General features: G+C 44.3%; 2 protein-coding genes across 5 annotated transcripts; both read left to right on the top strand.

Annotated features, from left to right (window-relative positions):
• The first annotated feature begins 1624 nt into the window (after positions 1 to 1624).
• Positions 1625 to 14832, top strand: plin3 (perilipin 3). 3 transcript variants are annotated; one of them, XM_041839454.2, is made up of 8 exons: positions 1625 to 1724; positions 11835 to 11924; positions 12230 to 12425; positions 12530 to 12609; positions 12759 to 13056; positions 13282 to 13628; positions 13750 to 13968; positions 14155 to 14832. In XM_041839454.2, exons 1-8 carry the CDS (start codon positions 1638 to 1640, stop codon positions 14293 to 14295), a joined length of 1458 nt encoding a protein of 485 aa, XP_041695388.2. In that variant the 5' UTR covers positions 1625 to 1637; the 3' UTR covers positions 14296 to 14832. The 3 variants fall into 3 exon arrangements, with proteins under 3 accessions (XP_041695388.2, XP_041695389.2, XP_041695390.2); XM_041839455.2 differs by lacking the exon at positions 1625 to 1724 and adding an exon at positions 2408 to 2509; XM_041839456.2 differs by lacking the exon at positions 1625 to 1724 and adding an exon at positions 2419 to 2489.
• Positions 14833 to 15204: 372 nt separating this feature from the next.
• On the top strand, positions 15205 to 25398 carry LOC121533482 (AN1-type zinc finger protein 5-like). Of its 2 annotated transcripts, none has more exons than XM_045205510.1 (5): positions 15205 to 15325; positions 19340 to 19619; positions 19831 to 19955; positions 20160 to 20267; positions 24111 to 25398. In XM_045205510.1, exons 2-5 carry the CDS (start codon positions 19345 to 19347, stop codon positions 24257 to 24259), a joined length of 657 nt encoding a protein of 218 aa, XP_045061445.1. In that variant the 5' UTR covers positions 15205 to 15325; positions 19340 to 19344; the 3' UTR covers positions 24260 to 25398. The 2 variants fall into 2 exon arrangements, with proteins under 2 accessions (XP_045061445.1, XP_045061444.1); XM_045205509.1 differs by having other exon boundaries at positions 19300 to 19619.
• The last annotated feature ends 1797 nt before the right edge of the window (positions 25399 to 27195 follow it).

Raw genomic sequence — 27195 nt, 5'->3', positions numbered from 1 at the left:
CATGCTTTTAGTTTTTGTTGTCCTAGGATACCTGGCTAAAATGCTTGCTCGCTAGCCTAACTTCCTTTCATGGGCAACGTTAGCTAGTTAACATTAGCCTTCTACATCTAGCTAGCTACATATTGAACTTCCATCTTCTCAGTCCAGGGACACAATGTATGAATTTATGGTTGGATCAGAATCGCCTTTATAATCATTGGCCAGTACGTAAAGTAGTAAAACCACAAGTCCAAATCCCTATCTCCATCCATGGCTAATTTAGGAAATGGCCAATTTTAGCTAGCTAGCTAGCTAGCCACCGGAGGACAACAGCACAACGAGATGCAACCATTCAAGTTGTTTCTGTCAATTATGTATTTCTCTTGATGCGATGTGATAGGAGTAAAGCCAAATCCAAACTGGCTCTTTCTGACCAGACAGCATCAGATAGATGGCATACACATACAGAGAAAGAGGGGCGCTGTTTCGCTCTTGTAAATTACATTCAGCCTCTTGCGAATTGAAGGAAAATTATGAAAACACAGAAAATTATTTTATGTTTTTCTCTTGGTCAATTTTTTTGGGAAACCTGGCTTCCCTTGGCATCCATGGATACACGCCACTGCCAGCCAAACAGAGATACACGTTGTTCTAGCGTTTAAAGCAATGTGAAGAACTTATATCATATGAACTCCACATGTCAGGGAATCATGAATATCCGTTTTACCTTCCTATGGACAATCCTAACTAGATTTCTTTCATAGAAATAGCCTAGATATGTATCCCCATACATTTTATGTAAGCCTCACACTTGCATTTATAAATGCGTCTGCATGCCCTTCTCTTTCATAGTGGATGTATTCTCTGTTCTAAAATGTAAAAAATAAAAATAAACTTGTCGTTATAATTTGTTTAAAAGGATCCTCTCAACGAGTCTTCAACATGGGTGCCAAGCAGACTTGAAAGACCTTGCAGAGGTTCAGCCACGTACAGTGAGTGGGTGAGGCTGCAGCACATTGGCCTCTCTTTGTGGGTAAAGACTGCCCTCTTGAGGTGTAGCTACCCATTGCAATTACACTGCGTGACACAGAAATACAAAGCCACTCTTGTTGCTGTAGTAATTATTACTTGCGTTTTAATCACGGCAACCCAGAACCAAAATATCACGTTAGCTACTCGATTAGGTTCTAGGGAAGAGGTAAGAGATACGAAACGCTGTCTACTACGTCAGACTTTCCACGAGAGATTGCATTTATTTTTATTTTATATAACCTTTATTTTTATCAGGGAGTCATACTGAGACCAAGATTTATTTTACAGATGAGTACTGAATTACATACATTACAGAAAATACACACATCAAAATATAAATACAAAATGCAAGAGAAAGAAAAACACGGTCATAAAAAACAAATACTGAAATTATTTACTTAATTACTAAGATTACATTTCCTAGTCAGAACTAGGAAACTCGGAAATGTGCGATTTATTTATTGGTTGTAGTTATACACGTGTCGGTTCAACGATTCAGGAAGTCCGAGTTTCGTAGTTCGGACTAGTACATGAACACGGCACTAAGCCTACCTGCATTGGCAATTCCCGCCATTGGTGCAGGTTGAAAGCAGCTCATGAAGCGTCCACATTAACCTAAATGTAGCATGCGCAAAACAAACCATCCCCATAGGCAATTGCTTTCAAGACATAGGCCTAAATCTTTGGTTGGCCGATGTTCCTATTTATTGCAGGTAGGCTATAAAACATAAACGATATATACAGCTACTTTGCATAGAACTAAAAACCATACCACGTGAATTCAGGTAAGAACCACAACTGCAACTATTGTTAACGTTGTAGGGTAACAGTTTATGGGCCTTAAAGATTTACATGATTAAATATTGCCAGGTCTAAATCATTTATTGACCCTTAAACCAGATTTAATTGAAAATGTGAGGCACCTGTTTACATTGAAGGGTAAGCCTAATAATCACAACAGATGTTTCTGTGATTTTACCAGGCTTTATGAAATCAGGCATTGTGAAATCAGTTAAACTCCCATTTGTGTGACATTTTTCAACACCTGATGATGCAATGTGAGGTTGTGTTACCCCTCTATTTATAATCAAAGTGATTACTGGAATAGGCTAATAAAGTCTCATCCTCAATTATGACATGAACACAACACTAACATTAATATAAATTAACAAACATTATAGATAACTCTGGATATTCCTAAATATATCATATCATCATACAGGCACAACTATTGATATCATAATTGTTAGGCTACATGGTTTCATGTAACAACATTCATTGGCTACTGTTGCGTATAGCTAGTTTCGTTTCAGTTTACAGTGATTGGTTAACTTTCAGGAACAATTTGACAACCCCGCCTTTGCTCAGCCTATGTATTGCCAACTGTGCTATCAGGGCTTGGTCGGGACACGGCTAGCTGGGCTAAACTTCGCTGCCAGGTCAACGGAGGACAGGAGCATACCAAATATTTTTTATCTGTGAGCATACTATCAGTGAGGTCAGTGACTAAATTGACAACCTGTCGGGAAACTAATATTTTGCAAAGCATGAAAGTTGTAGTAATGTTTCCTCTCTCCCTACATTGCAGAGCTGTTAACATGCGCTAACATTAGGATAACAACTTGTAACCTGCTAGTTTCGTCTTTGGCCAGGCTTGCTTGCTAACAAACTCTTCTGTTATTTTAGATGTCTGCCTAAGTGCCTGTTTAGATGTATGTCTATTTAGTTCGAAGTTAATCAAACTACAGTAGGCTAGTGTTCACGTTCTCTACCAGAGAAGCTATTAATTATACAGTACTCTGAAAATCCCTTTTATGGGGTAAAGTTCAGCAGAACTATGGGCCAATTTTTCAAAACAATTTTAAAGACAGCTAATTTTCAAATTGTCATTTGGGTACAGTCCTCTTATGCTTTCCTTCTTTGTAAAATGGTATTTTTCATACATTCACCTGTCATAACTGTAAATGATTTGTCTAGGACTGGACATGGAATTCTGTAGGCTGCTGGGACCATTCATTTTATGGCTATGACCCAAGTCTTTCTTCATACAGTCAGTCAGTGCTTGCATACCAACCTACTACCACCTAGGCCTGCTCTACTGGCTTCAGGGGTCACACACAGAGGGGTAAATCCATTTGAATTCAAACACTTTTTGACAGCATCCCTTTTGATTTGAACGAAACCTCCCATACATATTTGCACCTTGTAGAAGTGTTCAGAAAATATAAATGGTTGAGTTTGATATAATTTAAAGTGGTGTTCACACGCTGCCTGCTGGTAGGAGGCTCCGCTATGCTGTCCTCAGCATGGCCAGGTCCAGGCTGGGCCTTTCTCTTACGCAGCTGCATCAGTATGCACATGTAGAACTCCCTAGTGGGGAAACTCTGCTCTGGGCATCATGTCCATGTAGTAGCAGACCTGGTTCCACCTCTCCTGGTCAGAGAGCTGCTGGTAGTACTGCATGCACCTTTGCCAGTACTCCTCCTGGCTGTAGCACCCTGGGTGACTGAATGCAGGTTCCTGCCATGGACCATAAGCCCAGGAGAGGGGCCTGCTGAGCTCATGAGCTGGGGTGTACAACTGCTTCTTTCCCCTACGTCAGAAACGGCCTTAGCAGAGGGGTGTTCTTGGGCTGCTGTGGAGATGAGGCCTGGTCAGGAGCCTGAGGGAGGTTTACGGTTCCCAGTTAGGTCAGTGTCAGTCTCATCCGGCTGGACCTTCAGACCCTTTAGAGAGCTCAGACAGCTGATGAGAGAGGAGGCATCTGGAAGATCCTTCATGGGGCCCACGTATCGGATATGGGTGTCTGGATCGGTCTCCTTTACCTTTGGGTAAGGCTGAACGATTTTGGAAAATAATCTAATTGCGATTTTTTGCCCCCAATATTGCGATTGCGATTTAATATGCGATTTAATTTATTTATCCTTTTTCCCCTACAAAACATAATGAATGATTTAAATATGACCAACACAATAGTATATACATTTAGTGTGAAATGTTCTTTCCCATAGGCTGGGTCTATTTGTTAGAATTAAATTCAAACATGTATGACTTGAAATAAATGACATTTTTATTGAACTGCTCATTACAGAAACATCTGTGGCTTTGCCACTGTGCATTTAAATAATTTAAACAAAGGCATGAACTTTGTAAACACTGTGTGCAAAAGGTACAGTCTTAAGAAAAAAATAATTTTAAATTGTATGTATCTTACTGCTCCCAAGTCAGTAACATTTCACACACAACTGAAACAAGGAATTTGCTTTGAAAATATTTTGTAAAATCAAAGTAAATAAAGTTATAAATAAAAAATGAGAAATGCACTTTTAATTTAGACAAACTATTTTTTATAAACGATTTGAATATTATAATATAAAATAGATGAGCCTCACTTATCTCAAGTACACAACAATAACACACCACACAGACTAAAGTTCACTACGAGTATGGCACTGCCAGCCAACTTATCCAACAGTTCTGATCAATAAAATGGACTGTAAGACTCTGGTACGGCTCAGCTGTGCGGCTTGACCACATATCAGTAGTGCTAGCAAAAAAACTCCACCGTTTTAAGTTCCGCGGCGACTTTCTCTTTGCACTTTTTGTACAGCTCCGGTATGGCAGTCTGACTGAAGTATGTGCGGGAGGGTATACTGTAACGTTTATCAAGCGTATGTATTAATGCCATGAACCCAGGCTTGGTCACCGTGCTGAGAGGCATCATATCTTTGGCTATGAACTCGGTTATTGTCCGAGTGATTTCTCCGTGCCGTTTTGAATTACGTTCATACGGAGTGACACTTTCGAACATTTCTGTCAGTGATCCCTGTCTTGAGGTATTTGGCTTGTCTTCGCGCACTGATGCTCGGCATTTTGGTCATACAACTGTCATGCATTGATTTGTGGTATTTTTTTAAGTGCTGAAACAGGTTTGTAGTGTTACCCCGTGAAGTAGCAATCGGAGCACGGCATGCTCTGCACAACACCTGACGCTGCTCAGCATCTTTCTTTTTAAAACCAAAATAGTTCCACACCACCGACGTGCTGTTCCTCTTCGATATTAAAGTATCAGCTGTGTCAGTTTCTGACTGTTCCGTCGAGCAAGAGGCCATTGCGCTGGACAGCATGAAAAGTCGCGTCACGTGACCACCTCAAATCGCGCACGTTGCGATTAGAAAATCGCGTTCAGTCAAATCGCGATATTATCGCGAATGCAATTAATCGTTCAGCCCTACCTTTGGGGCCTGCTCTGAGGTGGGCGGCAGCTTGACTGTGCCCACGTAGGTCAGGGGATCCACCAGTGAGGCCTGGTGAACAGGGCCAGGCACCAGAGCCACAGGGCTGGTTGCTACCACAGTATCGGTTTGACCTGAAAATGACACATTCATATTGCTGTTGCAATAAAATAAAAAACACTTATCTAGACAGTAGGGATTTCAAATTGCTTCGTGATGTTTCTGCTTTGAAGATCTAAGCTTTTGGTGACATCAGAATACTGTTTTTCACTGTCTCTATGGCAATTGTATGCACAATTGCGCCGGAGGGGATGGCTGCCGTTTTACGGGCTCCTAACCAATTGTGCTATATTTTTTCGCATTGTTTGTAACTTATTTTGTACATAATGCTGATGCTACTGTCTCTTATGACCGAAAAGCGCTTCAGGATATCAGAACAGCGATAATTCACCTCAAACTGGATGAAGATTTTTTCTTTAATGAGTCTAACGCGAAGGATATAATGTTGCTCCCGGACAAGGCCCAAATCCCTGTCATTCGCATGAAGGAGATACCGGGGGCGCAGATCAGGGTGCCTTGTGAGAATTAGTCGGCGAGTGGGTAACCCGCCTCTACTATCCGTTCTATTGGCCAACGTGCAATCACTGGCACTCCTAGTGGCCGGGGACTTTAATGCAGGCAAACTTATATCCGTTTTACCTCATTTCTACCAGCATGTCACATGTGCAACCAGAGGGGAAAAAAACTCTAGACCACCTTTACTCCACACACAGAGATGCGTACAAAGCTCTCCCTCGCCCTCCATTTGGCAAATCTGACCATAATTATATCCTCCTGATTCCTGCTTACAAGCAAAAACTAAAGCAGGAAGTACCAGTGACTCGCTCAACACAGAAGTGGTCAGATGACGCGGATGCTACGCTACAGGACTGTTTTGCTAGCACAGACTGGAATATGTTCCGGGATTCATCCAATGGCATTGAGGAGTATACCACCTCAGTCACCGGCTTCATCAATAAGTGCATTGACGACGTCGTCCCCACAGTGACCGTACGTACATATCCCAACCAGAAGCCATGGATTACAGGCAACATCTGCACCGAGCTAACGGCTAGAGCTGCCGCTTTCAAGAAGCGGGACACTAATCCGGACACTTATAAGAAATTCCGAAATGCCCTCAGACAAACCATCAAACAGGCAAAGCGTCAATACAGGACTAAGATTGAATCCTACTACACCGGCTCTGATGCTCGTCGGATGTGGCAGGGCTTGCAAACTATTTTGGACTAAAAAGGGAAACCCAGCCGCGAGCTGCCCAGTGACGCGAGCCTACCAGAGGGCTAAATACCTTTTTATGCTCACTTCAAGGCAAGCAACACTGAAGCATGCATGAGAGCATCAGCTGTTCCGGACAACTGTGTGATCACACTCTCCGTAGCCGATGTGAGCAAGACCTTTTAAACAGGTCAACATTCACAAGGCCACAGAGCCAGATGGATTACCAGGACGTGTACTCAGAGCATGCACGGACCAACTGGCAAGTGTCTTCACTGACATTTTCAACCTCTCCCTGACCGAGTCTGTAATACCTACACTCGCATACCCCGAGAGCATCTGGTCAGAGGGGTGGTGGCACAGGAATCCTCATCTCTCCCAAGTGGTCATTCTCAATTTTTCCCCTAACCCATCTGTCTATCTCCTCATTTGAATTCCACGCTGTCACAGTCACTAGCCCATTTAAGCTTAATATCCTTGTCATCTATCGCCCTCCAGGTTCCCTTGGAGAGTTCATCAATGAGCTTGACGCCTTGATAAGTTCCTTTCCTGAGGATGGCTCACCCTTCACAGTTTTGGGGGATTTCAACCTCCCTACGTCTACATTTGACTCATTTCTCTCTGCCTCCTTCTTTCCACTCCTCTCCTCTTTTGACCTCACCCTCTCACCGTCCCCCCTACTCACAAGGCAGGCAATACGCTTGACTTCATCTTTACTAGATGTTGCTCTTCTACTAATCTCACTGCAACTCCCCTCCATGTCTCCGACCACTACTTTGTATCCTTTTCTCTCTCGCTCTCCTCCAACACTACTCACTCTGCCCCTACACAGATGGTAACGCGCCGCCGCAACCTTCGCTCTCTCTCTCCCACTACTCTCTCCTCTTCCATCCTATCATCTCTTCCCTCTGCTCAATCCTTCTCCCTCCAATCTCCTGATTCTGCCTCCTCAACCCTCCTCTCCTCCCTTTCTGCATCCTTTGACTCCCTGTGTCCCCTATCCTCCCGGCCGGCTCGGTCCTCCCCTCCAGCTCCGTGGCTTGATGACTCATTGCGAGCTCACAGAACAGAGCTCCGGGCAGCGGAGCGGAAATGGAAGAAAACTAAACTCCCTGCCGACCTGGCATCTTTTCACTCCCTCCTCTCTACATTTGCTTCATCTGTTATTGCTGCTAAGGCCACTTTCTACCACTCTAAATTCCAAGCATCTGCCTCTAACCCTAGGAAGCTCTTTGCCACATTCTCCTCACTGCTGAATCCCCCCCCTCCTCTCTCTGTGGATGACTTCGTCAACCACTTTGAAAAGAAGGTTGACGACATCCGATCCTCGTTTGTTAAGTCTAATGACACTGCTGGTCCTGCTCACACTGCCCTACCCTATGCTTTGACTTCTTTCTCCCCTCTCTCTCCAGATAAAATCTTGCGACTAGTGACTGCAGGCCGCCCAACAACCTGCCCGCTTGACCCCATCCCTTCCTCTCTTCTCCAGACCATCTCCGGTGACCTTCTCCCCTACCTCACCTCGCTGATCAACTCATCCTTGACCGCTGGCCATGTCCCTTCCGTCTTCAAGAGAGCGAGAGTTGCACCCCTTCTCAAAAAACCAACACTCGATCCCACTGATGTCAACAACTACAGACCAGTATCCCTTCTTTCTTTTCTTTCCAAAACTATTGAGCGTGCCGTCTTTAGCCAACTCTCTTGCTATCTCTCTCAGAATGACCTTCTTGATCCAAACCAGTCAGGTTTCAGGACTGGTCATTCAACTGAGACTGCTCTTCTCTGTGTCACGGAGGCTCTCCGCACTGCTAAAGCTAACTCTCTCTCCTCTGCTCTTGTCCTTCTAGACCTGTCTGCTGCCTTTGATACTGTGAACCATCAGATCCTCCTCTCCACCCTCTCCGAGCTGGGCATCTCCGGCGCGGCTCACTCCTGGATTGCGTCCTACCTGACCGGTCGCTCCTACCAAGTGGCGTGGCGAGAAGCTGTCTCCGCACCACGTGCTCTCACCACTGGTGTCCCCCAGGGCTCAGTTCTAGGCCCTCTCCTTTTCTCCCTATACACCAAGTCACTTGGCTCTGTCATATCCTCACATGGCCTCTCCTATCATTGCTACGCTGACGATACACAACTAATCTTCTCCTTTCCCCCTTCTGATAACCAGGTGGCGAATCGCATCTCTGCATGTCTGGCCAACATATCAGTATGGATGACGGATCACCACCTCAAGCTGAACCCTGGCAAGACGGAGCTGCTCTTCCTCCCGGGGAAGGACTGCCCGTTCCATGATCTCGCCATCACGGTTGACAACTCCGTTGTGTCCTCCTCCCAGAGTGCGAAGAGCCTTGGCGTGACCCTGGACAACACCCTGTCGTTCTCCGCTAACATAAAGGCGGTGACCCGATCCTGCAGGTTCATGCTCTACAACATTCGGAGAGTACGACCCTGCCTTACACAGGAAGCGGCACAGGTCCTAATCCAGGCACTTGTCATCTCCCGTCTGGATTACTGCAACTCGCTGTTGGCTGGGCTCCCTGCCTGTGCCATTAAACCCCTACAACTCATCCAGAATGCCGCAGCCCGTCTGGTGTTCAACCTTCCCAAGTTCTCTCCGTCACCCCCCTCCTCCGCACACTCCACTGGCTTCCAGTTGAAGCTCGCATCCGTTACAAGACCATGGTGCTTGCCTATGGAGCAGTGAGGGGAACGGCACCTCCGTACCTTCAGGCTCTGATCAGTCCCTACACCCAAACGAGGGCATTGCGTTCATCCACCTCTGGCCTGCTGGCTCCCCTTCCTCTGCGGAAGCATAGTTCCCGCTCAGCCCAGTCAAAACTGTTCGCTGCTCTGGCACCCCAATGGTGGAACAAGCTCCCTCACGACGCCAGGACAGCGGAGTCACTCACCAAAAAAAACAAAACAAATTATTGTAAAGTGGTTAACCCACTGGCTATAGGGTGAATGCACCAATTTGTAAGTCGCTCTGGATAAGAGCGTCTGCTAAATGACTTAAATGTAAATGTTTCAAGCAGACCACCATAGTCCCTGTGCCCAAGAAAGCGAAGGTAACCTGCCTAAATGACTACCGCCCCATAGCACTCACGTCGGTAGCCATGAAGTGCTTTGAAAGGCTGGTCATGGCTCACATCAACACTCCAATTCGCATACCGCCACAACAGATCCACAGATGACGCAATCGCACTCCACACTGCCCTTTTCCACCTGGACAAAAGGAACACCTACGTGAGAATGCTGTTCATTGACTACAGCTCAGCATTCAACACCATAGTGCCCACAAAGCTCATCACTAAGCTAAGGACCCTGGGACTAAACACCTCCCTCTGCAACTGGATCCTGGACTTCAGCCACTCTTATCCTCAACTAGGGGGCCACTCAGGGTTGCATGCTTAGTCCCCTCCTGTACTCCCTGTTCACCCACGACTGCATGGCCAAGCACGACTCCAACACCATCATTAAGTTTGCTGACGACACAACGGTTGTAGGCCTGATCACCGACAACGATGAGACAACCTATATGGAGGAGGTCAGAGACCTGGCAGTGTGGTGCCAGAACAACAACCTTTCCCTCAACGTGAGCAAGACAAAGGAGATGATCGTGGACTACAGGAAAAGGAGGGCAGAACAAGCCCCCATTCACATCGACGGGGCTGCAGTGGAGCGGGTCGAGAGTTTCAAGTTCCTTGGTGTCCACATCACCAACAAACTATCATGGTCCAAACACACCAAGACAGTCGTAAAGAGGGCACAACAATGTCTTTCCCCCTCAGGAGACTGAAAATATTTGGCATGGGTCCCCAGATCCTCAAAAAGTTATACAGCTGCACCAGCGAGAACATCCTGACCGGTTGCATCACCGCCTGGTATGGCAACTGCTCCACATCCGACCGTAAGGCGCTACAGAGGGTAGTGCTTACGGCCCAGTACATCACTGGGGCCAAGCTTCCTGCCATCCAGACCTATATACTAGGCGGTGTCAGAGGAAGGCCCAAAAAAATTGTCAAAGACTCCAGTAACCCAAGTCATAGGCTGTTCTCTCTGCTACCACACGGCAAGCGGTACCAGAGCGCCAAGTCTAGGTCCAAAAGGTTCCTTAACAGCTTCTACCCCCAAGCCATAAGACTCCTGAACAATTAATCAAATGGCCACCCGGACTATTTGCATTGACACCCCCCCATTGTTTTTACAATGCACCTACTCGCTGTTTATTATCTAGTGGTAGGACACACAAGCTCACAGAATGGGACCGCCGAGTGCTGAAACGCATAGTGAGTAAAAATCGTCTGCCCTCAGTTGCAACACTCACTACCGAGTTCCAAACTGCCTCTCGAAGCAACATCAGCACAATAACTGTTCGTTGGGAGCTTCATGAAATGGGTTTCCATGGTCAAGCAGCCGCACACAAGCCTAAGATCACCACGCGCAACGCTAGCATTATGGATGAAAGTAGATGGTCTTGCAGGAGGATCTCCCTGTTCCATCAATGGTACAGACTGATCAACTCCCTGAATATAGAAAATCGGTAGTCTGTGTAGCAGCAAGTTTGGTTTCATGTGAGTTCATAATAAACTTTGCCGCATTCTTGGCCCAAACGTTCAATTGTGATGTCATCCAATTTTAAATTTGAATAACGATCACATTCAGAATCACCATGACATTATGAAAAAAGTTCTGCAGGATTTTCATATTCAATTTCAATTTTTGCTAACATTTTTCAGAATCTACATGTTAAAATTGTAAAATTTTGCCAAGCATGTTTTGTTTTTTAACGTACTGAAAAATCACATGATCAAAATGTCACATCATTATTATTATTATAAAGACAAACATCAAATTGATGGCCTACATGAGTAACTTTGGTCAGCAGTGAACAGAGCCAGGGCCCAGACAAACATGTAGTAGAGGAGCTCCTAGCTCTACTGTTTGTAATATTAGCAATTACTGTATCTGCCTCCATAATGATATTAATATTTTGGCTGTGGGAGACATGCTGTTTCCAATTAAGGTAAAGTAAGACTTCAATCATCCTTGTTCAAACCAACTTCTGTCCAGTGACGTGAATCATTCTATAATTCAGCCCTATCCAGTTCCATCCTGGCTGTATCCTGTTGCTTGACAAATGAAACAGACATGCCTGGGTTGTCTACTAATGGATAGATTGAGGGACACCACAATAAATCCCCTCACTGCTGTTCAGCTGCATAATGAATGTCTGTCTTATGAAGCAAGTAAAAATTCTGTCTCATAAACCAAGTAATTTGAGGTGAATCTCCTTCTGTCTCTTTTTCATGTCAGAAATTTGACACATCCTGCACAATGGCTGACAGCGGGAAGACTGATGAGCCCAGTGCAACCACAGCCCAGCCAACTAATGGAGACCAGCAGGTGAGGAGCACAATCACTATGACATTAGTTTACCCTACAACACAGCTCTGATGAAGGGTCTGATACACTAATAACATTGAAACCAGCATTCAATATTTCACTCAGAGTTGATAAATTGGAAATATGTAAGCACTCCTCAAGTATAATATGCGCATGTACACACAAAAACTCACCAGGTACAGAGTTGAGTGATCAGTACAAAGCAAACAAAATATGCAACATGCAATTGTTGAAAATGGCAACACAAAGGCTGTTTCCCCACTTCTAACTCAGGCTAAATCATAACCATTGTGTTTTGTTCCCAGAGTGTTGTGTCCCGCGTGGGCAGCATCCCCCTGGTGAGCTCTGCGTGTGGTGTAGTGTCCAACGCCTACAGCAGCACCAAGGACAGCGTGCCCCTGCTGAAGGGGGTCATGGAGGCTGCCGAGAGCGGGGTGCGCACCCTTGGGGTAGCCGCCACAACTGGCTCCAAGCCACTCCTTGACAGACTGGAGCCACAGAGTGCGTTCTGCTGCATAGTGACCACAGACGGACATCACAAAAAAACAATATATATATTAGTGGATAACTTTTTTTGTTAGGAGTTAATTAATTATTTGTTGCAGTTTCTGTGGTGAATCATTATGCCATGATGGGACTGGACAAGGTGGAAAAACTGCAATTCCTCCAGCAGCCAGCTGATAAGGTGAGTCTCCAAATCTAGTGTTGACTAGTCAACAATGCTTCCTCATGCATCCAATTCAACTAAAGTCCCCAAGAAAACACTTTACTTGATATAAGACCTTATATATTCATAACAGCGTTTTAATGAGCTGTATATTGTCTCACCCTCAGCTAGTTTCAGATACAATAGGCATGATGCACCAGTCTGTGAGCGGGGCAAAGGAGGCCATGGCTGGGGCCAAGGAGACCATAGCTGGGGCTGTAACCGGGGCCAAGGAAACCATGACTGGGGCTGTAATGTCGGCAGTGTTTGGGGGTGTGGAGATGACCCAAGCAGCAGCCAGTGGATTGTTCAGCTCATTCATGGTGACCGGTGTGGGCCAGATGGTCAGCAGTGGGGTGGGCCTGGCCCTCAGCCACTCTGAGAACTGGGTGGACCATAACCTGCCTCTCAGCGACAGAGAGCTGGGTCAGTATGAATGAGAAACTAGTAAACCCTGAATGGACTGTACTGAAATGGAATTGAACCCATCCCTGGTGTGGTTGCTGCTGAGTCAGGTCTAGAGCTGCAAGATGGTTCATTTATGTGTAGCTATGGATATGTAGACAGGGCGACACTAAAATCAATAGCTCTGATCTCAGACCGACCGTGAATTATTGTTTATAGATCATCTTAATTTTTTCCCCCATACAGCTGCTTTGGCAGAGCCTGCAACAGGTGAGGTGGCTACTGCACCAGTGGTGGGCTCTAGCTACTTTGTCCGTCTGGGCAAGCTGTCCTCCAAGGTGCAGGAGCGGGCCCTGGAGCAGTCCCTGGTGAGAGCCCGGCACGCCAGAGACACCACATACGCCACCATGACACAGATCACCAGCACCCTGGACCTGCTGGAGAAAGCCCGCTCCACCCTGGCCACTGCAAACCACCAGCTGGGAGGGGCACCAGAGCAGCTGCTGCAGCGCTGGAAGGAGTGGCAGGAGAAACAGCCTAAAGATGGAGTGGTAGAGACGGGGGAGGTGGATGTTCCCAAAGACCAGACTGAGGTAGGGAGTCTTGAATTAGTATTTTCTGTCCAAGTAGCCATGTGATTGAATGTACTTGAACCTTTTATATACACTGTTTTATAGTTTCCACAGCTAACCGTAATTGTCTATGTTTGTGTAGCAGTTGGAGTGGCGAACCCTCTTGATGGTACGTGGTCTCAGTGACCAGTTGCGGTCTGCGTGCTCTGGGGTGGTGTCCAGCGCCCAGGGCTTACCCGGTGCTGTCCAGGACCAGCTGGCAAACGCACGGAAAGCGGCTGAAGAACTGCACTCCTCCCTGGGCAACACTAGCACCCTCACACCCCCCCTCCTGGAGCAGACCCGTCACCATCTAACGCAGGTATACAAAACTCTGTTGCTCAATTTTTCCTGTGTGCATTCATTATGAATACACCAGCTGCTGGTTTCTCATTATTTATTCAGTTTCAATATTTCAACCAACACATTGTATATACATCATCATAACAGATAATTATGAATCACTCTGAGGTTATTTGTGTTGATTGACACATTTAAACGTTCACAGGTGCGACTGTCTCTGGATGGTGTCATGGAGTATCTGCTCAATAACACTCCTTTCAACTGGCTGGTGGGACCCTTTGCACCCCAGATCACAGAGAAGGGGGAGGGCGGGTTGGCTGCGAATAAGGGGGGCCCTCAGAACTAGGGTTAGTGTGTGAGGCAAGAGCAGGACCGAGATGTTGGAGTAGATTACTCCAAAAAGGCTTGTGCTTTTCATCTGCTTTCAATCACTGAGGCCTTAGATTAACGTGTGGCTGACATGCCTGCATCTTTTTGTACAGTGCAGTAAATTATGTGCTTTCTATGCACTTACTGCCCACACTTGTGCGTCCATAAGCTATGCTGATGATAACATATGGAAATCACAATACTGCGTTGTAGATTCTCCAGAAGGGGATGACTACTAAAACAGCCATATTTGGGGTCTAGCACACACTCCAATCGGTGAATGTTGAGAAACTATTTAAAACAAACACTAATTTTGTTTTTCTAACTGTATGAAATGCAGTATAAACTGCACATGCGACTGATCTTTAATCCTCTCAAATTTACAAAAAGGGGTCATGACAAATTGGTGTGTGACAGTTGTCTGTCCTCTCTGCTGTATGTGTAAGCTCCAGCAGGGTCTTGCTGTTGTTCCTGTCCTGATACAGTAGGCTAAATAAAGTCATGTTGGCTCTGGCCCTGGGCTTCCATTCCATTATTTTAGCTAATCCATTTTTTTATGTTATACAGGATTTAATTTACCTGCATCTTTCACTCATTATAGTTCATACTGCCTAGTGAATATTTAGAATTAATTATGTTGTACTTTGCTGTCATTTTTTATTATTCCAATAACTCAAAACATGTTTTCCAAGAACCTGTAACTTATTATAACCCTGTTGTTGTCATAGCTGATATTGACAGTAATGTTCAATGTCACAAGACTCATTAGCAGACATTTTGGAATATATTTATATCATGCTTATTTCCATAATGTTATTGTATTTGGCTAATGTGAAATAGGGACACGCGTGTGAGAAAAATTACGCTTAGAATGACGTCACGGTCGTTGTTTCGAATGTCGGGAGCTAGCGCTGGTTAGGAGACCGCGCGCACAGAAGGTATCGATTATTACTACATTTGTGGAGAGCAAGGAAGGTCGTCGACATCCGCAGCACTTCGTATTTCAGGTACTGCTTTGCCTTAGTAAAATATTGGAAGTTTCGTTAATGTAAACCGATCGATCCGGTCAGATGCGTTCTCTGACTAGCTTAGAGCTTCATGCTAGCTAGCCAGCTAACGTAACGTTAGTTTTTAGCCACTTGTGCGAAAGTCGTGTTACTTTTGAAAGGTAATTCGTCTGACTAACTTAATTATTGACATTTCATTACCCAGGTAAGCTAGTTAATATTTACATCCAGGACATAAATGACTTCGCTTGTCCTTGTTTTCAATCACCTAACGTTAGCAAGTCTCTAGGGCAGGCTAACGTCTTAATGAGATGAGGACGGAATTGTTTTCGACTGCAGACAAACCCGACCTGGGTTAACAATCAGCTGTAGTTACTAATTTAGCTAGCTAATTTACCAGCCAGAGTTAGTTTGCTTATTATTGTCAGTATATGGCAAGAAGTCTAGCAAAGTATCGAACTAGTTAGCAAGACAATGCAGACATTTTTGTGTTCTTTGTTTTCAATTTTGCTTGTCCCGAATACAGCCACCGACGTTTTCCTCATTTGTGTTGCTCGTACTATGTAAACCGATTCAATGGCACATGCACATTCGTGCTGAGTTAGTTGAGCAACACAAATGAAGAAAAAGTCGGTTGTATTCGATACAAGATTAATAGGGAATTGCGATATGTACAGTGCGTTCTGAAAGTATTCATACCCCTTCCCCTTTTCCACATTTGATGTTACAGCCTTATTCTAAAATTGATTGAATTAATTGTGTTAATCTACACACAATACCCCATAATGACAAAGCGAAAACAGGTTATAATTTTTTGCAAATGTATTAAAAATAAACTGAAATACCTTGTTTACATAAGTATTCAGACCCTTTGCTATGAGACTCAAAATTGAGCTCATGTGCGTCCTGTTTCCATTGATCATCCTTGAGATGTTTCTACAACTTGATTTAAGTCCAACTGTGGTAAAATCAATTGATTTGGATATGATTTGGAAAGGCACACACCTGTCTATATAAGGTCCAGGGGCGGTGTGTTCATTAGGGCGATATGGGCGACGCACTGCCAAACGGGAAAAGGAAGGGATTTTTTTCTAATCAATTATATCACGGCAACAGTAGTTATGAGTGTTCTAATCTAGACGTCTGATCTGCCACTAAATGTCCAATCAGGCTAAAGTCGTGCTTCAAATGCCCCCCCCCCCCCCTTTTGGGGCGATTTCAGTCAGGTTGAAAATCGCCCAGAAGTCTCTCATAGACTCCCATGTAAAATCTATTTTTTTCAAATATCAGAGCTTTCAATACAATCTCTATGGGTTTCTGAGGGCTTGCACTTACGCGCTTTCGTCATACGTAACATAACCATGAACGTAACTAAGAAAAGAGCGGGTAGCAGCGTCATTCAATTCACGTACTACTATCAAGATGGCTATAGCGTTCAGTGCAACTCGATTGTCTCTTTGAAATAAGTTACTTTTTGTCGGCGAACAAATCAAGATAAATTGGCAACGAAACAATTAGGACCTCCCAGACCAAATTTAATAATTCAACAGGTTTCTACTAAAGGCGGAAAGTCCTACACCCGAGGATTTTCCAAAAATTGGTACTGAACGAAAAAACCTGGCTAGCAGGCTGCGATGTAGCTAATGCAGTCTTCTGCTACCCCCTGCTTACTCTTTCACCCTGAAGGCGGCACGGCAGACAGCACCGCTTGGACAGCGACTGGTGTGTAACGGACATGCACCATCTTTCAGGAAAGATTAAGAAACATGAGCTGTCAAAGACCCACATGGATAGCTGTTTGAGATTGTCTGCTTTGGGGAGAGTGAACATTGCTACTCAACTGGATGAGGGATACAGGCTAGCTGTCCGCCGCCACAACGATGAGGTTAGTGTTGATAATCACAAGTTTACTGGAGAACTGAAACTGACAAGGCTGACAAGATAGGACCCTTTTGTCCATTGTTATTGGATAGGAACAGAACTTATAACCAGCTCCTGACCTAAATAGATCTTAGCACAACATTTTACTCAACATATCATATTCCATATTCACTATAACAAATATATTTACTACGACATTAGCAAGAACCGCCACATCCTCAGCCGGCTAATCCAGTGTGTGAAGTTTTGCGGAGTGTTTGAGTTAGCTTTGCGAGGCAAAGATGAAACTGAGGGCTCCACCAACCCTGGTAAGCCAACACTTTTGAGATCAGTCAATAAATGCTTCTGGTATTGACTTATATGCTGCCCCTGTCTTCATGTTGTTGCTGGACATATCTTTTTTTAAATGTGTGTAGGTCACCTAAATCATCAGAAAAATTGCCCCCCCTGAGAATTTTTTCAGGAGCCGCCACTGATAAGGTCCCGCAGTTGACGGTGCATATCAGAGCAAAAACCAAGCCATGAGGTCGAAGGAATTGTCCGCAGAGCTCTGAGACAGGACCTTTGTGTCAAGGCACATATCTGGAGAAGGGTACCAAAAAATGTCTGCAGCATTGAAGGTCCCCAAGAACACAGTGGCCTTTATCATTCTTAAATTGAAGAAGTTTGGAACCACCAAGACTCTTCCTAGAGCTGGCCAAACTGAGCAATCGGAGGAGAAGGGCCTTGGTCAGGGAGGTCACACTGACAGAGCTCCAGAGTTCCTCTGTGGGGATTGGAGAACCTTCCAGAAGGACAACCAATCAGGCCTTTATGGTAAAGTGGCCAGACGGAAGCCACTCTTCAGTAAAAGTCACATGACAGCCCGCTTGGAGTTTGCCAAAAGGCAGCTAAAGGACTCCGACCGTGAGAAACAAAATGCTCTGGTCTGATGAAACCAAGATTGAACTCTTTGGCCTGAATGCCAAGCGTCACGTCTGGAGGAAACATGGCACCATCCCTACGGTGAAGCATGGTGGTGGCAGCATCATGCTGTGGGGATGTTTTTTAGTGGCAGGTACTGGGAGACTAGTCAGGATAGAGGGAAAAAAGAACAGAGCAAAGTACAGAGAGATCCTTGATGAAAACCTGCTCCAGAACGCTCAGGACCTCAGACTGGGGTGAAGGTTCACCTTCCAACAGGACAACGACCCGACGCACACAGCCAAGACAACGCAGGAGTGGCTTCGGGACACGTCTCTGAATGTCCTTGAGTGGCCCAGCCAGAGCCCGGAATTGAACCCGATCAAACATCTCTGGAGAGACCTGAAAATAGCTATGCAGTGACGCTCCCCACCAACCTGACAGAGCTTGAGAGGATCTGCAGAGAAGAATGGGACAAACTCCCCAAATACAGGCGTGACAAGCTTGTAGCGTCATACCCAAGAAGACTCGATGCTGTAATCGCTGCCAAAGGTGCTTCCACAAAGTACTGAGTAAAGGGTCTGAATACTTACGTAAATGTGAAATTTCCAATTTTTTTATACATTTACAAAAATGTATAAAAACCTGTTTTTGCTTTGTCATTATGGTGTATTGTGTGTAGATTGATGAGGGGGGGAAACTATTTAATCCATTTTAGAATAAGGCTGTAACGTAACAAAGAGGAAAAAGGCAAGGGGTCTGAATACTTTCCGAATGCACTGTAGCTACTTGTTTTCCCACTGTCAATTGAATCTGACCATTCAAGTGAAGTGAACAAGTTGGTTTTGTGGTTTGAAACCTACTGTACGTTATGGGTGCCAAATTCTAAACCTAATTTAACAGAATAAGTACAGCCTCTGGATTGGGTAGCCTCCCTGCTAGTAACAAGAAACAGTATTTGTATTGTATCGCACAAAATGTATCACTCATCACCAGTACTAGACAGATATCTGTCAGTATCATCTCTAATAATCTAAACTAATTATCAATCATTCGCACCTACTCCTAGCAGAACCACTCAAAACTGCTCTCCTGCTCGAATGCTGGTCTCCAAGCACTTTTAGCCTTTTTAGGAATGTTCATGTAAACAAATGGCCACTAGTTTGACTAACTCTTCAACCCCATTTCAGGAATATCCTCTCTCCCCCACCCCCCCCCTCTCTTTGTCAGAGAGCATGGCTCAGGAGACCAATCAGACGCAAGTGCCAATGCTTTGCACTATGGGCTGCGGTTTTTATGGTAATCCCCGCAGCAACGGCATGTGCTCGGTCTGCTACAAGGAACACTTGCAGAGACAACAGGGCGGGGGCCGTTCCAGCCCCCCAGGTGAGAAAGGCTCGGTCACGTCATCGCCAGTGGGGTTCCCGGGAGCAGCTGGTGTGTCGGTGAAGCGCACGACGGCGGAACCCAGCACGGAAGGGGTCACTCCTGCCGAGGAAAGGACATCCAGGTATGCTGACAGAGAATCAGCTTGTCTCTGCAAACAAACACACAGACTGCTCAATGGAATCCATTCAATTGACAGTAAGCTGTTGCTCAAGAGGCTTTGGTTTATCATTGTGTTTTGGAGTTCCCTAGGCTTCCTCCTGGGCTGAATATTGGATTATGGTTTGTTGTTCACCTCATTATTGGTCTGAGTGTATGTGTGTGTGTGTCTATAGTCCCAGCCCAGTAACCCAGCAGATGACAGCCATGAGTATCTCCCAGGATACTGGAGCCACTGACTCAGACCGGGCTGATTGGAACGAGGAAGAGGAGGAGGAGGAGGGGACATCCAAAAACCCAGGTTAGAACAACGGGGGAGAAAAAGCTTGATACTTTCTTGGTTTCCAAACTGTTTTCCATGTCTACATCATCAGTAACGTTATATGGCATGCCTCCTGCCTTGTCTTGTAATACATAACTACACTACAGCCACCCGAGGGTGAACAGCAACAGTCCTATATGGGTATCTATGTTTAAAGTTCAGTCAGATGTTATATTTTAACAGAGCCAGTGGGGGAGGGAGCCCAGCCCTCGTCTGATGGTGATCAGACCCCTGACAAAAATAAGAAGAAGAACCGATGCTTCACCTGCCGGAAGAAAGTGGGCCTCACGGGTAAGACTGAAGAGGGTTTTAAGCTGGGTGGACACTACACGTTTTTAGCCTGATCTACAGGCTCCCGATCGGCTCCTGGCGCATTTTCCCAAATTGGAGGAAATCGGAGCAAACCCGGAGTAAAACTTAGTGCTGCAGCCCGTAAAGTGTAAGTGCATACCTGATTTGCGGTTGATTGCTGTCATAGGCTCCTGGGCACTTACGGCGTCCCAATACTTTTTCGGCATGTTGAATATATTCTGCCTCAAATCGGCCATTATCGCCAACTGTGAGCAGTGCTCAGAGCAGATGCGAGGCATGTCCCTCCGTCAGCCAATCAGTTACTCAGAACAATAAATTATTCTCTTCACCTACCTTACAAGTTCATCTCTAACCATTTTCTCTAACCAGTTTCCGTCCAACCTTTTTATGTGAGTAAAGTACATGTCGGATAAAAAATTGTTATGACAGACCTGATGGAAACTGAACATTTTTCGGTGAACATTGCAAATGTCAACAAAACCAAATACGCTAGACAAGGTGAGATCTTTTTGTGTTGGTAAAATAAATTCTGCGAGTAATGTTTGGTGGAAACGCTTTTATGAGCAAATATTGATATAACCATCATATGGAAGTAAACGTGGAGTCACGTGATGACATGTTGTGTGGTCCCCCACTATGACTCGTCGGGAAAGCATGCCGTTTATTAGGAGGCTACAGATAACTTATTTTATGATGAACTTCACACAGTGGTGAAAGTGCAAGGTGATGAGCTTGATGCTCCTTTCCAATAAATATCGAGGGTCTTATTCTGGTGACATGATCATCGATGCTTGGCTGCCATTTGACAAATAAAAATCTTGCTCTTTTGTCCATAATAATCTCATGTAGGCTATACGTGCGCTCTAGCCAACAGCGCGCAGATTCAACTAGAGTGCACGTGCCAAGACCAGAGTGGGCACACTCTATTATATAAGGCACTTTTTCTTTGTGAGAAAACCATTAGTAGAATTAAATGCAATGGAAACCCATTTAACTTGTATTTTTTTATTCGGTACACGGGAATTTAACTGCAAAAGGGATTTTATGTGCACTACATCATCACGCACAGCCTTTTATCTGCAACAAGTCAATTTGATGGACATACATCTCTGGTGGGAAAATGCACATTGTTTCTATGCACATTTTTGAATATTTGCATGGAAATCTGTCTCCTGGGCTATGTTACAAGTCTTATTTAAACCTGTTCTTACCTCGAGCTCTTTCTGCAAAATCGACAATCCATATTGGCCTCTTTTCCGTAACCAGTCACATGCCCAAATTTGCCTCTTTCTTGCTTTTGTCTTCGCTTTTTCGGAGCATGACAATCGGTAGTGTCATTTTTGGGGGGCATACCGGAGCTCTTTTTTATATTATTATTATTACATCATCAATTGGTACCGAAAGGTAGGCTAAGCCTGTTGTATGATATAATTTTTGAATATACAGTCATGGTCAAAAGTTTTGAGAATGACATAAGTATTGGTCTTCACAAAGTTCGCTGCTTCAGTGTTATGAGATATTTTTGTCAGATGTTACTATGGTATACTGAAGTATAATTACAAGCATTCCATAAGTGTCAAAGGCTTTTATTGACAATTACATTAAGTTTATGCAAAGAGTCAATATTTGCAGTGTTGACCCTTCTTTTTCAAGACCTCTGCAATCCACCCTGGCATGCTGTCAATTAACTTCTTGGCCACATCCAGACTGATGGCAGCCCATTCTTGCATAATCAATGTTGGAGTTTGTCAGAATTTGTGGGTTTTTGTTTGTCCACCCGCCTCTTGAGGATTGACCACAAGTTCTCAATGGGATTAAGGTCTGGGGAGTTTCCTGGCCATGGACCCAAAATGTCGATGTTTTGTTCCCCGAGCCACTTAGTTATCACTTTTGCCTTATGGCAAGGTGCTCCATCATGCTGGAAAAGGCATTGGTCGTCACCAAACTGTTCTTGGACGGTTGGGAGAAGTTGCTCTCGGAGGATGTGTTGGTACCATTCTTTATTCATGGCTGTGTTCTTAGGCATAATTGTGAGTGAGCCCACTCCCTTGGCTTAGGTGTTTTCCGGATGCCCCAAACAATCGGAAAGGGGATTCATCAGAGAAAATGGCTTTACCCCAGTCCTCAGCAGTCCAATCCCTGTACCTTTTGCAGAATATCAGTCTGTCCCTGATGTTTTTCCTGGAGAGAAGTGGCTTCTTTGCTACCCTTCTTGACACCAGGCCATCCTCCAAAAGTCTTCGCCTCACTGTGCGTGCAGTTGCACTCACACCTGCCTGCTGCCGTTCCTGAGCAAGCTCTGCATTGGTGGTGTCCCGATCCCGCAGCTGAATCAACTTTAGGAGATGGTCCTGGTACTTGCTGGACTTTCTTGGGCGCCCTGATGACTTCTTCACAACAATTGAACCTCTCTCCTTCAAGTTCTTGATGATCTGATAAATGGTTGATTTAGGTGCAATCTTACTAGCAGCAATAAGCCTGTGAAGCCCTTTTTGTGCAAAGTAATGATGACGGCACGTGTTTCCTTGCAGCTAACCATGGTTAACAGAGGAAGAACAATGAGCACCACCCTCCTTTTAAAGCTTCCAGTCTGTTATTCTAACTCAATCAGCATGACAGAGTGATCTCCAGCCTTGTCCTCGTCAACACTCTCACCTGTGTTAACGAGAGAATCACTGACATGATGGCAGCTGGTCCTTTTGTGGCAGGGCTGAAATGCAGTGGAAATGTTTTTTGGGGATTAAGTTCATTTTCATGGCAAAGAGGGACTTTGCAATTAATTGCAATTCATCTGATCACTCTTCATGACATTCTGGAGTATATGCAAAGTGCCATCATCAAAACTGAGGCAGCAGACTTTGAAAATTAGTATTTGTGTCATTCTCAACTTTTGACCACGACTGTACATGGCATGCAATGCATCATCCAGATGTAACGATTGCCTATACCTACACATAGTGGCTCAAATTAACATTTTCTATCTAAAAAATTTTTTTATTAAAACACCAAATTATAAAGAATTATAGGCCATAATCACTGTCAATCTTGAATGATAATTATTCACGTTATACGGGTGAAGCGTCCATGCTGCATCTGCATGCCAACCATTTGATCCCAATCAGTTTCATGGGAATATGCATTTCGATCTTATTCAACTTGAATGATGTAGGGCAGGCTAAGTAGTAATTTTAGAGTAGAGGGAGTTAAGAAGCATATTAAAGGCCCAAAATCTTGATTTTCTTTTGTTTTATATATATTTCCACACTAAGGTTGGAATAATGCTGTGAAAATAGTCCCCTGTAGCTCAGTTGGTAGAGCATGGCGCTTGCAACGCCAGGGTTGTGGGTTCGTTTCCCACGGGGGGCCAGTATGAAAATGTATGCACTCACTAACTGTAAGTCGCTCTGGATAAGAGCGTCTGCTAAATGACTAAAATGTAAAAAAAGAAAAAGAAAATGTTTTTTTTTGTTTTTTCAATATTTGCGTATGTGTATTTCATATTGCCTATTCTAAGCGTAGGCTACAGCTTGTTGTATGTAGGTAGTCTACCTATCACATTGCTGTTGATGTAGAGAGCAACATACTGCAGGCTAGTGGTGCATTTCACGGTCCACTGCATTTCACAGTGTACTGCTGGCTTGCGCTCTACTGTGGCGTTGGCCTCTCTTGGAAGAGCCTTGTGCTCACCACCCTCTAAGTAGGCACACTAGTACTACACATCTCAGGTTCTCGTCTTGGTCCAGTTGGTTGGAACTGACCTTGGAGACTCTTGAGACGTCGATATGGTTGGCTGTTAACTTTGTCCATCTCCTCACTCACTAGGCTTCGACTGTCGCTGTGGTAACCTGTTCTGCGCCATTCACCGCTACTCGGACAAACATGACTGTCCTTACGACTACCGAGGTGCTGCCGCGGCCCGCATACGCAAGGAGAACCCTATCGTGGTGGCTGAGAAGATCCAGAAGTTATGAGGACTAAGTAGAAAAGTCTCTGACGTGCAAATTTGGAACAATGGCGGCATGTCATAATACCAGCTAAAATGGTTTCATTTGTTCATGGTAGGATAAGGTGGGTGGGGTGGCAGTGTCACAGCCCCTGTCCGGACGCTCCCTTTATTACCATCTCCCTCTCTCCTAGAGTGACCGTTTGAGTGTGAATGCCTGTGTGGTGAGATGGTCTGCGTGTGTGTTGTTTGCTTGAGAGTCAGGGAGAGTGCAGTAGGGTTTGGTGGGCATTTAATTTTTACTGTTGAGTTAATTTTTATATCACCCCTGTGTGGTGGTTAAAATGAGACAGAAGTGACATGTTTAAGGGCATGCTACATCTCCGATAAGGACATCAGGATGTCGACTTAAGATCAATACTGGGAGTTTCTGTGTACCAGCAATATATTTTTGAGGGCTTCAGATTAATTTACTCCCAGAGAAAAACACCTTTGTCCAGTTTCTGTCAAATGGGCCTTTGTTTTAACTGTCAAATGGGCCTTTGTTCACCCATAGGTGAATCGTTCATAACATGTCAAACAAATTTTCAAGAAATGTTGGTCTTTGATATATATTGACTTATCATACTGATATTGGGTGCATGAACAGTTATTGGAGGGGGTTATCGAGAGAGCCTCGACATAGCTGAGTGAGTTCTGTTTTTTTTGTTTTTTCCTGTATGACATCAGATCTATATTAATATATTGTAGTTTGCTTGAATTGTGTGATTGGATTCTATTTATTTTTTTATGATCATTTGGTTGGTTTGTGTACTGGAGGATTGGCAGCATGTCAGCAAATCATTTGATTTGTACTCAACCTTTCAATTCTATTATAGCATTTACATCTGATTATGTAACCATTTGAAAAATACAACTTCTGATATGTGATTGAGTAGAGTCCTGTTAATAAATTCAGATTAGGACTGTGCAGAAAATTCCATTATTATGGAATCAAAGCACAACAATTAAAGTTTCAACTGCAGAGCACAAGACATTGAATGTGCAAGTTAACTTACTCAGTTTTCTTCAGCATCCGGGTCTTTTATAGTTTAATTTGATCTCTGCAGGTTTGCTACAGAGAATAAAGCATGTTCTGCCAATCCAGGCAGGACATAATGTAGTGTTCTCCTTGAATGCCCTCTTCTGTTCCATAGAGCTTACGCTCCTTGTTCCCTAACCACCAGCAGACCACTGATTTATATGCTGAATGATAACAGAACTGGTTAATATGTATTAATATGTGTGTATTAGTGTTCATTACTACCCTAAAGAAAGAAATGCCGTGGCACTGCTTTCTTTTCCTTTTATTTTCTTTCACCCACCGGTAATTCCTGTGTCTTCAAACGAGGTGGAATTTTGTCAAAGGGTTAAAATCACCCTGGAAGACATATTTATTCTCGACAGTGTCATGCTAGGTTGCTTTCCAGTTCTTCCTGACTGCCCACATTCAGTGAATCAACAGACAGTCAAACACAACCCTTATATGTCCAAAGTACTGGTACTGTCTCAATCCTCAGCAAGGGCCTTCGTGTCGCTGTGGTTGTTTTCAGGATTGGTCACACCAGTTTGTTTCCAAACAATTTGTGGCAGTTTTGCGTTTTTTAGGTGAATCAAACATTGATTTTTCAGATTCTTCATGCTTTTTCTTGTTTCATAACATAGTGGATGTCATTGAAAAATATGATTTTGTGTGGAAAAAGCGGATACTGAAAAACAGCAAATGAGACACCTGGCAAAACAACAAGGCCCTTTTGAGAGAAAGTCTGAACTGAATGAGCTCTCTTATATGAACAGGAACTAATCGGAACTTGAGGCCAGGCACCACAGGCTGAAATGACGTTTTTGCATCAATGTTGAGATTTGTTGTTATTTTGGTCCATTTATTATTATTTTCAAAAAGTAAACCATTTCAAACTTGATGAAAATTTATGTTTTCTTTAGTTTATCATACTACTGTCATCAACCTTTTTAAATTAATTTTAACCACTAAAATGGACATGCATCACACATTTCAAAGCCCATTTCATAAAGATTGTTACAAACTGGACTACATTTAGTAACTTACTTTGAAGAGTTGGTGATTGGGTCTAAATAGGCGTTTGGTAGTCTTAATTCAGTGTACTTGTCTTTAACTGTCATTCCCCTAAAGTCAAACACTTCCAACACGGCAAAATTTTTTTTATCTCAGCTTCAGAAGCATCTGCAGTCACCAAATGTTGTGTGGTTATCCTAAAAAAAATAAAAAAAAAATAAAAAAAACTACATGACCAAAAGTATGTGGATACCTGCTTGTCGAACATCTCATTCCAAAATCATGGGCATTAATATGGGGTTGGTCCCCCCTTTGCTGCTATAACAGCCTCCACTCTTCTGGAAAGGCTTTCCACTAGATGTTGGAACAGTGCTGCGGGGACATGCTTCCTTTCAGCCACGAGCGTTAGTGAGGTCGGGCACTGATGTTGGGCGATTAGGCCTGGCTCGCAGTCGGCATTCCAATTCATCCCAAAGGTGTTGGATGGGGTTGAGGTCAGGGCTCTGTGCAGGCCAGTCAAGTTCTTCCACCCCGATCTCGACAAACCATTTCTGTATGGACCTTGCTTTGTGCACGGGGCATTGTCATGCTGAAACAGGAAAGGGGCTTCCCCAAACTGTTGCCACAAAGTTGGAAGCACAGAATCGTCTAGAATGTCATTGTATGCTCTAGCCCAGGGGTGGGCACCAGTTTTGCCCCAGCTAACACACCTGACTCCAATAATCACCTAATCTTGATCTTCAGTTTAGAATGCAATTAGTTTAATCAGCTGTGTTTGCTAGGGATGGGGCAAAAGTGTGACACCAATCAGGCTCCCGAGGAGTTGCCCACCCCTGCTCTAGCGTTAAGATTTCCCTTCACTGGAACTACGGGGCCTAGCCCGAACCATT

The sequence above is a fragment of the Coregonus clupeaformis genome, chromosome 20 (genome assembly GCF_020615455.1).
Source record: "Coregonus clupeaformis isolate EN_2021a chromosome 20, ASM2061545v1, whole genome shotgun sequence".
NCBI lineage: Eukaryota > Metazoa > Chordata > Actinopteri > Salmoniformes > Salmonidae > Coregonus > Coregonus clupeaformis.
Note: the sequence above shows the minus strand (reverse complement) of the source record. Positions and strands in the feature narration are given on the sequence as shown.

Coding starts and splice junctions, on each gene's coding strand:
- plin3 (XM_041839454.2), top strand. CDS start 1,638: ATGCGCAAAACAAACCATCCCCATAGGCAATTGCTTTCAAGACATAGG. Junction 11,925..12,229: donor CAACTAATGGAGACCAGCAG/GTGAGGAGCACA, acceptor TTTTGTTCCCAG/AGTGTTGTGTCCCGCGTGGG. Junction 13,629..13,749: donor TTCCCAAAGACCAGACTGAG/GTAGGGAGTCTT, acceptor ATGTTTGTGTAG/CAGTTGGAGTGGCGAACCCT.
- LOC121533482 (XM_045205510.1), top strand. CDS start 19,345: ATGGCTCAGGAGACCAATCAGACGCAAGTGCCAATGCTTTGCACTATG. Junction 19,620..19,830: donor GCCGAGGAAAGGACATCCAG/GTATGCTGACAG, acceptor GTGTGTCTATAG/TCCCAGCCCAGTAACCCAGC. Junction 20,268..24,110: donor GAAGAAAGTGGGCCTCACGG/GTAAGACTGAAG, acceptor CTCACTCACTAG/GCTTCGACTGTCGCTGTGGT.